Source organism: Ochotona princeps, chromosome 8 (genome assembly GCF_030435755.1).
Source record: "Ochotona princeps isolate mOchPri1 chromosome 8, mOchPri1.hap1, whole genome shotgun sequence".
Taxonomy (NCBI): domain Eukaryota; kingdom Metazoa; phylum Chordata; class Mammalia; order Lagomorpha; family Ochotonidae; genus Ochotona; species Ochotona princeps.
The window spans coordinates 9,930,684-9,943,226 of NC_080839.1; the positions used below are offsets into that span (position 1 = coordinate 9,930,684).

At 41.3% G+C, this 12,543-nt stretch overlaps 1 protein-coding gene across 12 annotated transcripts in view; it reads left to right on the plus strand.

Annotated features, from left to right (window-relative positions):
- Positions 1–12,543, plus strand: part of REV1 (REV1 DNA directed polymerase) — a 100,601-nt gene that overhangs the window by 67,966 nt on the left and 20,092 nt on the right. For 8 of the 12 annotated variants that reach the window (XM_058667517.1, XM_058667516.1, XM_058667515.1 and 5 more), the window contains 3 exons: positions 29–145; positions 4,750–4,858; positions 11,867–11,995. In XM_058667517.1, the coding sequence (XP_058523500.1) occupies positions 29–145; positions 4,750–4,858; positions 11,867–11,995 (355 nt within the window). Of the gene's footprint in view, positions 1–28; positions 146–2,749; positions 2,946–4,749; positions 4,859–11,292; positions 11,396–11,866; positions 11,996–12,543 lie in introns of those variants that run through there. The other 4 variants (XM_036496796.2, XM_036496797.2, XM_058667520.1 and 1 more) reach the window with 4 other exon arrangements.

Here is a 12,543-nt window from a genome sequence, read left to right on the forward strand (position 1 = left end):
ATTAAGTCCTTTCTTCTGCTCCTCACAGGAAAGCCAGTGGCTGTGACAAGTAACAGAGGCACTGGCTGGGCACCGCTGCGCCCTGGTGCCAACCCCCAGCTGGAGTGGCAGTATTACCAGAACAGGCTCCTGACAGGCAAAGCAGGTACGTGTGAGCTCGCTCTGAGATCAGAGTCTTCCTCGGGTGAATTCTGGGTTTTGTTGTCTTTGTTTTTGTTTTTTAAGATGTAGTCCCTTTTTATTTGAAAGGCAGTACTACAGAAAAGACAGGAGAGAAAGGTCTTCCATGCACGGGTTTGCTCCCTAAAGGGCCACATGGTCAGAGCCATTTTTTCAAAGCCAGTAGCTTCTTCTGAATCTCCCACACAGGTACATTGGCCCACATGCTTGAGCCATCCTCCACTGCTTTTTCAGTTCAGAAGCTGGGAGCTGGGTCCAAAGTGCAACAGCCGAGACTCCAGCCTGTACCCGTGTTGGGATGCCAGCATGACAGGCTGCACTGGGCCCTGTCAGTGATGGCTTAGAGCAAAATCTCAGCATATCACAAATGACTTGTTTTATAGTTATTCTTTGTTGAATTGTATGATGATATTTTTCTGAAACAGTGACGAATATTGTAAACAGTGTGATTAAATTTACCTTCTGTAGATCTAGGTGGGGTATGAGAACCATGGACATCATTCTGTAGAAGCTTGTATGTTGAGAGTTAATTACTAGTTGTTTAGTGACAGTATCACAATAATGACACTAAAATATGTGTTCCTCAAGAATTATGTGATCATTCTCCATGTCCTTTGTATAGTCTGTTTCAATGAGTACATTTTCCTTCTTGGAGTTTAAATTTTGAAAGATGGCCCAGGTGGTTGGGTTCTTGGCAGGTGCAGTGCCCAGCTCCTGGCTTCAGGCTGGCCCAGCACTGGCCATCGAAGCCGTTGGGGAGTGAACCAGTTGACAGAGAAAATTCTCCCTTTCCCCTCTGCTCTATTTCCTTCCCCTTCCGTAATTTTGCCTTTCAAATAAAAAATTTAAGAGATATTAATAAGTAAATGATGAATTCTCTTAATTGTAAATCTCAAGATTTGCATGTGTCTGCTATTTTTTTCTGAGGAATGTTTGATTAGAAATTATGTGATACTGATTTCCACACAATGACTTGTAGGCCAAAAATTTTTTTAAAGTTAGTCTTTCAGGAAAATATTAACTAGAAAAATGTCATATACAGTGGAATGGGAAGCATTTCATTTTATTTTATCTCAATTATTTAATTTCTGTTATTAGTTATAGAATATTAGGCTTATTTTAGAAATTATTCCAGTGAAATTACAGCAAAAGGAAAGCAGGTGGATGTTTCCTAAAATTTGGGGGAGTTTGGAGTCTTTTTGTTGGTTGTGATAATCTTGTTTACGTGGTGTAGTGTAGAAGAAAAATAATTGCAAGTACATACTGTATTCATATATTGTACAGACTTTTAAAGCTTTTGTTTTTGAAAACCTTGTAAAGGATCTTGAGATTTTAGGATCCTGTGTGGCATGAGTATTGGGATAGCTGCCTGGTGATTCACTTGTATTTTGTGTATTTTGGTGTGGGTTGTTTAAGTACTACTACCATGTATTATAGTGGGTTGGTTTTTCTTGTTTTCTATAATATTGTATTAAAAAGCTGAACTTCTAGATTCTAGGAAACAAGAAATATGCATCTTAAGTACATTGTACTTGTCGCACGTGGGGCGTTTAGAAGGTCCTCCCTGGATGTGTGTGGGGCTCGAGTGCAGGGGTGCAGTCCTGAGTCAGTGGCACACAAGCTGCTGCGTCCAGTAGCTCCCTAGGAGTGCGGGAGCTAGGCCTTGCTTGTCTTGTCTTCCCTCACAGTCTGACCCTGGGTTGTTTATTAACAGAATACAGGCATTGGTATTTAATTTTCCTCATCAGCTTAGCTACCATGCTTTCATAACATTTTAATGATGTTTTCTAATTTCACAACCCTCTTGACCTTGAAATGTGAATGGCAAAGCAGAAGACAGATTTTAGGAGAAGTAGTGAAATTTCACCACTACAGATTGTCAGAATTTTTCCCTTTTGCTAGAAAAGCTGAAATAGGAGACGTAGCAGTTTTGCTTGAACTTGTCATTTACTTTTGCATCCTAAGCCTTTTGACCCATTAGGACCTTGGCGAGATATTTGCTACATTTAAAGGGAGTGCGCTGACCTCTGCATAATGTTTATTTGCAACTAAGCTTGTGCTCAGAACTTGTGTTTTTAATGCTTTTGCTGCCTCTCCTTGCTCTCCCCCCATCTTCCTTTCTGTCATTAGGTCCTGTCCCAAATGTGAAAATACTGAGAATCATATTAGGAGTTAGATCTTTGAGTTCTGTGAACCAGCTTTAAGGAGAAACATCAGTTAAGACTGACTTATCTGGGACAGATATCATTGTTAGTTCTCAGGAATTGGCTTTTTGGTCATCGTATAGAAATTCTTGGGTTAGACCAGGTTAAGGAGGAAATCTCATCCATTCATGACTTCCTTTGGAAGCTGCTTCTCGGATAGTGCTTCGCAGTGACACTTCTCATCGAAGATCTTACTTTGGAACCGTTTATGCCCCAGATTTCATGGCTGAGGCTTTTTTCCTTCCTGAAATCCCAGAGTACAGTGTTCTCTATCTCTTCAGCAGCCTCAGTTTTCATTCTGAAGAACAGCAGTTTTTAAAATCGTGTTAGTCATAGATTTATTCTCAGCGATTTCTTTTTCACAGACTGGGTCCTGGCTTCTGATTTCAACCGTTTCTCCACATTCTCCATGTGCCCGTCTAGTTTGTCAAGTTCTGATGAACAGTTCTCTGCTTTGCCCTCCAGTAAGGACAGTGTGTCCCTGCATTTCCCTGAATGTCACAGGAAACAACTCACTCAGCTGGTGGAGGGACCCACGCACTCTGCGGCCCTGTGGAACAGGTCAGCCAGCCCAGGGAAGGAGGAGCACCTCGGTGCCTCACAGGCAGGCCACTGGGGGCGCATGGTCCACAGGTTGTTGTTCTTGCCTGCCTCAGCATGAGCTTTCTGTAATTCCCAAGAAAGAGTTATCGTAGCTCGATTAGCCATGTAACTACAACTTTCAAGGCATGAATCTCAGCTATACTTTGAATGGTGGCAGGTTGTGACTGTTCAAACTTCTTTGTGTTTTTATTTTTGCTTTTGTTTTTGGCCTAATAGCACCCTCTGTTGTTCTTAGAGATTTTCAGCTTAGAATAATTATAATTCACATTTAGTCTATAGCGAGCCCTCAGAAGCACCAAGGTGGTACGTTCTTCATTCTGTCTTTAGTTTGTACTGGTATAGTTTTTATGTTATATCTTATCAGAAAGCTTAGGTTAGGTTTTGTACTTTTTGTTGTTGTTGTTACCAGTTGGATTTGAGTTCACCTAGACACCAATCCTCAGAATTTGCTGTGCATTTGTGCTGTGTATGTCTGGGTGCTGAGCTCCAGAAGTGCTGGTATGGGTACGGTGGCACCTGGCACCTGCACTCGATCTTAACCGCAAGGCCAAGAAGCAGTAGGGTAGCACCGTTAAGTTGGAAATGTTGATGATTTGGTTAAACCAGAGTGAGTTACCTTAGCACATGAGGTCAGATCTGTTACCTGGTTTTCGAGGTGGATGTTCATCTAGCTGACTTTTCATGGACCACTACGTCTGAAATGAACAGAGGAGCAATGCTGTGCTTGTTAGCTGTGTGCTGTGAGAGTCCTCAAAATAGGCTTGTTTACAGTTCAGTGGAACGGTGTTTCTGTTTAATGGTAGAGAGGTGGCAGATTTTATTTTCAGATTCTGGTATCCAGTTTTACAGCATGTACTTCTTCTAGCCAAATAACAACATACCTCCCACAACCATCCCGAAAATACTAAAATTAAAAAAAAATAGCATTCTCCTAAAAATTGATAGTTAAAGCTGTGCTTTAATCTATTTCTCAGTTATTGGTGAGGCTGAAATTGGTGCAAGAAGTTGAGTGGCATGCAGCAGTAGGCTGTTAGGACTGTATGCTCTGATACTGTAGCATAGAGTTGTATGAAGAGATGCTGTGAGCTGTGCTGTTCTGTGAAGCAGTTGCCATTCTGATTATCCTGAGTGTGAACATGCTTTGTTAAAAGGAGATATGGAAGGAGCAGTGACATCGTGTGCTTTCTGAGGGAAAGCCTCAAACACAGAGTGAATCCTCTTCATAGTTTTGTGACCAAAATTATATTGTTTGATTAAATGCTTTGGTAGAAATGTCATGTGTGTTGAACATGTTAAGTAGCTTTAATTGCTCTTTTTGGATTGTTCTTTTAGGACAGCTGAGAGTAATCCGAGAAGTTCATGTTTTTCCATTAGTTCTTTGCCGCTGCAGAGCACTGTATGATCCCTTTAGCACTGTTGAAGGGGATTGCATTGCCCGGATCAGTTTTCATCCTTATCCACCTCAGGGGACAATATATTTTATGTTTAATTTTCATATATATTTTTAAAATCTTATTAAAATATTCTGATAAGTTGATTGATTACTGATGGAGAATATATTGGAAGTAATCATTTTTGAGGTCGCGCTTTCCTTTGTAAATAAAGAGCTAAAATACCATTGGAGATAAGCACATCTAAATTTTACTGAACAGATGTAAATCAGTGAAAATAATGGGAAATAAATGTTTTGATAAGAATATTTAGAATATTTAAGAATATTTAGGTTTTAACATATAATAATTAAGTTTTACTATTTTTAAAGCAGATATACCAGATTCATCAACATGGGGTAATCAAGATTCTGCACAAAGCAATGGAATTCACAGTGTTTTGTCAAAGGCTGAAATTGCATCTTGCAGTTACGAAGCCAGGTATGTAGAAGTTAAGTGTGTTCACTTATGAATTAATTTAGTGAATTAATTTTCCATCATCTATTGAAGTGGATCCAGACATGCTTTAGAGGCTTGTGGCTTCAGTATGTTACAAGCATGCTACGTAAAGAGTCAATTTTTGCCTTAATCCCTCCAGTTACCTTCCTCCTCAACCTTCCCTGCCATAGATTAGATAATTAGCTTCAAAATTCCCTTATAAATCAGTTTGTTCAATGGTGGAAGTCAAAAAATTGAGCATTTTTGTTTTTTTTTAAAAGCATAAAATAAATGATTAGGTTGCTTTTTAAAAAAACATTTGTTCTAAGGGGGAAGCATTTTAAATGTACACGCCTTAATCTTTCTTTACAGGTAGTAAAAGCTTAAACAGTAATGCTCTGTTTTCCTTTTATGTTAAAATTTTGTTGTCTAAAAAAAGATGAAAAAGGAAGAAAATTTTGTGTAGAAAATGATGAGATCATAGTGGTTTACCTCAAAAAGTTTGTTAGAATTGATAATAATATTCAGTAATAAGAATGGTAAAAATAGAAGAAATAAACAAGTTTTTAAATCTCTTAATAATTGAACATGCTTTTACGTTATTTTTTAAGATTGATTTATTTTTATTGGAAAATCAGATTCACAGAGAGAAGGAGAAACAAAGATTCTCTATCCACTTGTTCACTGCCCCAAATGGCTGCAGTGGCCATTGCTGAGCTGATCCAAAGCCAGGAGCCAGAAGCTTCTTCTGGGTCTCCCATGCAGGTGCAGGGTCCCAAGGCCTCGAGCCATCCTCCACCACTTTCCCCAGCCACAAGCAGGGAGTTGGGTGGGAAGTGGAGTGGTCGGGACATGGACTGATACCCATATGGGATCCTGACAGATGTAAGGCAAGGATTCAGTCACCAGGCTACCGCATGGGAACATGATTTTATTTTTTATTTTGTTTTTTAAAAGATTTATTTATTTATTTATTTATTTATTTATTTATTTGGAAAGACAGATATACAGAGAGGAGGAGAGAGAGAGAGGAAGATCTTCTGTCTGATAATTCACTCCCCAAGCGGCCACAACGGCCGGAGCTGAGCCAATCTGAAGCCAGGAGCCTCTTCTGCATCTCCCACATGGGTGCAGGGTCCCAAAGCTTTGGGCTGTCCTCGACTGCTTTCCCAGGCCACAGGCAGTGAGCTGGATGGGAAGTGGGGCAGCTGGGATTAGAACCAGCGCCCATATGAGATCCCGGCACATGCAAGGCGAGGACTTTCACCGCTATGCTTTCACGCTGGGTCTGATTTTACTTTTTAATGGCAGTTACAAGCAGTTGGGAAATGCTGAAGTATTCAGTCATTACACAAATAAACAGGGTCTTGTGTCAGTTACATTAATCAGTTTTGAGTGTGTGTGTGTATGATTAATTTATTTGAAAGGCAGAATTACAGAGACAGGAATGGCAGATTATTCATCTGCTGGTTCACACTCCAAATGAACACAGTGGCTGAAGCTGAGCAGATCCCAAGCTAGGAACCTCTGCAGGTCTCCCACGCGGGTGCATGGTCTGAAGGCTTTGGGCCGTCCTCTGCTGCTTTCTCAGGCCACAAGCAGGGAGCTGGATGGGAAGTGGAGCAGCTGAGACTAATGGGAGTCAGATATGGGATGCTGGTCCCACCAGTCTTGATTTAAAGTCAGCATTATAGCACGTCTACTCTGGAATAGGCTTGGGCATACCATCATCTGAATTATTTGTTTAAAATTTGTTGTTAGTTTTATTAAAAGGATAATCATGTCAGAAATTAGCAGATGTGTGTAACTGTAGAATGTTTAAATTGCTTCCTGTTTGTTTCACATCAAGCTTTGATTCCCCTTTGTTCTTAATGGAAGCATCTTGTATCCGTTTTCTTGTTTGTTGATAATATTGCCAAGGAACAGAAACTTACTTGGTTTTGAAGATTCATCTATTTTTATAAGAAAGACAAACTTGCAGAGAGACAGAGATGTTCTATCTACTGGTTCACTCCCCAGATGGCCACAATAGCCGGAGCTGAGCTGATCTAAAGTCAGGAGCCTCTTCCAGGTCTCCTGTCTGGGTTCGGGGTCCCAAAGACTTTGACCATCCTCTGTTGCTTTCTCAGGCCGTAAGTAGAGAGCTGGATGGGAAGTGGAGTAGCTGGGACACAAACTGGTGCCCAAAAGGATCCTGCTGCTTGGATTTGGAGGATTAGCCAATTGAACCATCATGTTGGACCCAAAAACTTAGTTTAATGAATGAGTCTGTGAAATACAGTGCATTTTGGATTGTGGCAGGGGACTTTGGCAGCACAGCCAGTGTAGAGCTCAGTGTATGTTGCGCTTAATAGGCTAATCTACCCCTGGCCTCAGTATGTTATTGTGGGGGATGACATTGGTGTCTGGTAGTCGTACTGTTGTATTTAGTTCCCAGAGCATGTGGCTGGCAGTCTTTAGACTGAACATTTGCTAGTCTGCCTTTCTGAGGCCGCCTGTCACACCCAGCACTGTCAGGATGAGTGCTGGTTGAGGACTGCACAGCTGCCTCGAGCAGACGTGCTCCCAGCGCCTTGAGACTTCCATTTCAGGAGGATTCAGTTATGTCCAGGCTCTTGGTTTCGATTGGTGTTTGGGAGGTGCATTCATATTAGTGAGAAGAGTTAAGCTGGGTGCCTAACAGAGGATTGATTAACAGCGTAAGGGGACCAAATACTATGGAGCAGGAATCAGTTGAGTCACAACTGTTAATTCTAAGGAAATGCATAAAAGTGATGAAAATTAATCTTAAGTTGGAAAAAAAAACCCTGAAATTGTGGGATTTTAATTAATACATTTTTCGTTTTCTAGTAAGGAATTTTCCGTTTTCTAGCTGTTTTTTTTTTTTTTTTAAGATTTATTTTTATTACAAAGTCAGATATACAGAGAGGAGGAGAGACAGAGAGGAAGATCTTCCATCCGATGATTCACTCCCCAAGTGAGCCGCAACGGCCGGTGCTGCGCTGATCCGAAGCAGGGAACCAGGAACCTCTTCCAGGTATTCCAGGTCTCCCATGCGGGTGCAGGGTCCCAATTCCTTGGGCCGTCCTCGACTGCCTTCCCAGGCCACAAGCAGGGAGCTGGATGGGAAGTGGAGCTGCCGGGATTAGAACCGGCGCCCATATGGGATCCCGGGGCGTTCAAGGCGAGGACTTTAGCTGCTAGACCACGCCGCCGGGCCCTGTTTTTTTTTGTTTGTTTGTTTTTTGTTTTTATAGGGAGTTATCCAGCAGGTATATTTTCCTTATGTGAGAAATTCTTTTAAGATTTGTTTTTAAATAAATTATTAATTGAAATTGCTTCAGAGAACTATTTCTTAGATGGGAGTAGATGCCAGATTGTATGGATGCCCATTCTATTTTTATGCAGTAGCAAGTTTTGAGTAGATATAAAGGGTGGATTGTGAATGTGAGGGTAGTAGGGGTTGCAGCGAAGTACAATGTGTACAGTAGCTTACGGTGTGTGTTAGGATTAGTGTTGCCCATGCTTACTGGAAAGGACAAACACTGTACATGTAAGTGAGGAGAGAGGTATGTGGATGAATAGGTAAGGTACAGCGGTAACCTGGAATCCTGAGTTGCGCAAGAGAAAGAAAGGTACCTTCCATTTGCCAGTTCACTTCCCAGATGGCTGCAGTGGCCAGTGTGGGGCCTGTGCTGAAGCCAGGGGCAGGACATTGTTGCAGGCCCACAGACAGCAGATGTCCAGACACTGGCGCCATCCTCCACCGCTTTTCTCAGGCTGTCAGCAGGGAGCTGGATCAGAAGTAGAGTAGCAAGGACACAAGTCAGTGCCCTCATGGGATGCTGGTATTGCAGCCAGTGTCTTTACCCACTATGCCACATTGCTGGTCCCTCAGGTGATTTTTTTTAAACCTCTATTTTGGAATACCTGCAGAGCAGCTGGGACTTGGGCCAGTGCCTTTATGGTGTTCTGGCACCAAGGCTGAGGTTTAACACATTATCCCATAGCACTGGCCCTCATATGCCTTTCTGCCCACCCTCCCCTTAAAGCCTTATTTATTTATTTATTTGAAAGACTAGAATTACACAGACATGTTCTGTTGGTTCACTCTCCAGATGGCCACAACTTCCAGTAGCCAGGAGCTTCTACAGGTCTCCCTCCCACGTGGAGCCCAAGCACTTGCGCCATCTTGTGCTGCTTTCCCAGGCACATCAGCAGGGAGATAGATCAGAAGCAGAGCAGTTGAGGCTTAAATTGGCTGCTAAACCCACTTGCACAACAACACTGTCCCCTCAATTTTTAAACCTTTTTTTTTTTTAGCCTACTTTTGTAAGAGTTCCTCACTATTCTTAGTCATTCATGATAGAAATGTTCTCCAATAGGAGATAACAGGCACCTTAATGTCTAAGCTAAATGTCTTCTCTAATGTTGGCCTTTAGTTGGTAGGAATTGGTAATTGTGGTCATAAAGAGTAACTTCAAGTTTTTTACTCATATTTTTATGAAACAGATCTTAAATTCCCCAAACAAGGATTCAAAATTACTTGGTTTTCCCTGACTAGCTATTATTTCCTTGTACTGTCTGTAATATCTGATGGTTGTTCTTTCTCTAGGGTCTATGTGCATGAGTACCTAAGCAGGTATACTATGTTTTCCTGAAGTAAAATACTTCTGAAGGAATGTTTGTATAAATGAAGATTTTACAAATTAACAGCAAATGAAACAACATGAGATAGCAATTTGTATCATATTGCTTTAAAATTGGGTGGTGGGTCCAGCTCCCTGCTTATGTCCTGGGAAAGCAGCAGAGGGTAGCACAAAACCTTGGGACCCTGCACCCATGTGGGAGACCAGGGGTTTCCTGGCTTTGGATTGGCTCAGCTCCGGCTGTTGCAGCTACTTAGGGAGTTGAACCAGCGAATGGAAGATCTTTTTTCTCTCTGTCTCCTTCTCTCTAAATCTACCTTTCCAAGAAGAATAAATAAATAAAAATAAAATAAAACAAGGAATAGGTGACTGGGGAATGTTAGGCCTGCAGGCCATGGAAAGCCCACAAATCATTTAGTTTGGGCCTGCCATGGCAACTGCAGGCAGGATGTTTGAATTTGGGGCTAATTTTTAAAAGGATGACTTTGAGGGCCCAGCGGCATGGCCTAGCAACTAAAGTCCTCGCCTTGAACGTGCCGGGATCCCTTATGGGTGCCAGTTCTAATCCCGGCAGCTCCACTTCCCATCCAGCTCCCTGTCTGTGGCCTGGGAAAGCAGTCGAGGACAACCCAAAGCTTTGGGACCCTGCACCCGCCTGGGAGACCCGGAAGAGCTCCTGGTTCCCGGCTTCGGATCGGCACAGCACCAGCCATTGCACTCACTTGGGGAGTGAATCATCGGACGGAAGATCTTCCTCTCTGTCTGTCCTCCTCTCTATATATCTGACTTTGTAATAAAAATAAATAAATCTTTAAAAAATAAATAAATAAATAAAAGGATACCTTTGTATAGCTGTTGAGTGCTGTGATAAATATCCACCTGCCGCTTGACAGAAAAAAGATTCTCCAGCCCTGCTTTAACCAGGTCATTACGTTCACATTGCTGAATGTAGGCTTTACGTGCTGAACCGTGTATCTGGTGCAGTACCTGAAGTTTGCCCTTTCTGATACTTGACGTTTTTCTGCTTTACTAGTTTGGTTACTTTTGTACTTAACATGTTTATATACAACTTAGATATGTGTGTGTGTGTATTTATGTATGTATACACATACTAATTATATAATAACTGAATTAAAAGCAAGGCCTGTTGAGTATGAGCCATCCTTTGCTAGGCAAATAGAGCATCATATCATGAACAGAGTGACATTTCTCTTGTTTACCTTGTTAAACCCAGCACCTCACAAAATGCCTGAATGGAAGAATTGTTCTTGTCAATTGCCCCTTCTTTCATTTTTTTCCTTCCTATTGAGGGCATCTCATTTGCCAGGGACTTTAACAGTGGGATGTCTTGGTACGGTGTTTGAATGCATGAAAGAATGCTTGTGCCTTGGGATGACTTGGCTTTCTGTAGGGCCTGCACATTGGGAGCTTGCACAAACTGAGTGCTGAAGACAGCATGGTTCTTAGAGCAGGCTAAACCTCCTTTCTAAGTAAGCTCCTGGCAAATATTAAATAAAGGCATAAGATAACCACTTTTATATTACGTAACAACATTATATACCGTGGTGATTGTATTGCGCTGTTACTTTGCTTATGGTTTTGCTACAGTGTGTGCTTTTGGTTCTTTATGGAGTGATCAAATGGAATTTTACTAATGATGTAAAATTCCATAATTATAGTTTTGTGCTGAATGCTCCAAAATACCAAAGGTAATATGGGGCATTGAGACATGCAGTAGATTTAAAATTTACCATTTTCAATTAGGTCCCTCAAAGTTCTGGAACCCTGGCTCCTGCCCAGAGTGATGTCCTACCATATACAATGCTGTTGGCATCTCAACCACTGTGGAGCCACTTCAGGAGCATGGAATTGGTCAATTGGGAATTGGGTGGTAATAGGATGAGTACATTTTGTCTGTTTGTCACATAGCACTGTTTTGTGTAGTTCTTGCGTTTATATTCTTTGTCTTTGGGGGCTGAACCGTGGCCAAACTGTGCCGTGTGTTAAGGGAAGTAAACCTCTTTTTGAAGCACATTCCTGCTCTGTGGTGGTTGTGGTATCACCAGCATATGGCATGCTGGCATCTCTGCAAAGGGGCCAGAGGTCTGAGTTGTAGGAGAAATGGTCAGATACGGACAAGAGATGTCATCTATACTAATCACATGAGTGTGTGATCATTTTTTTGTTTGTTTGTTTGGGGGGGAAGCCTGTACGTTTTCTTAATGCTTATATTTAGCCCCTAATGAGAGAAGAGTTAAGTGGAGATTGTATGTTAGTGGCATGGGGAGGTATCAATATATTTAATACTTGTTTTTGAAAACTTCTAATGTAATCTCTGTTATGTTTTTTTCTCTCTCTCCAGACAAGTTGGTATTAAAAACGGAATGTTTTTTGGGTATGCTAAACAGCTGTGTCCTAATCTTCAAGCTGTGCCGTATGATTTTGATGCGTATAAGGAAGTTGCCAGAACAATGTATGAGACCTTGGCAAGGTACAGTGTGTGATCCCGTCATTTCATGTCTGTCTGTCTTTCCATTAGCGACTGGTAAGGCCAGTTCAGTTTTCTTCAGCATCGACAGGGTCGCTCTCGGCAGATGTTCCTCAGCATTCCGCTTTCAAGGTCTCTCAGAAGCTGATCAACACAATCTAGAAGAACTCTTTTGCATTGCTGAAATTGTTCCAGTATTTCTTGATGCTGACAAAAATATTTGGTTTCTGGACCTCTGTAACTTAGAGTCAGTGGTTCTGGTTTTTCTGCCATGGAACCAGATGGATAAAGAATTAGAATGTATTTAACATATAAACATTCTCTTTCATTACATTTGATTTGTAGTGTTGTTTAGGTTCACTACAACCTATAGTGAACCTTGTATCTTCTTGAAATTATTAGATATGCCAAAGTTAGTTTTTAGAAAAAATTAGTGTTTTGTGATGTTTTCCAAATGGGCTCATTACCTGGCTTGAGAAAAAAGATAAATTTTTTAAAAGTATTTTGTAAAGGTATTTTTAATGTTGGGTTGAAATTCAATTTAAAATACA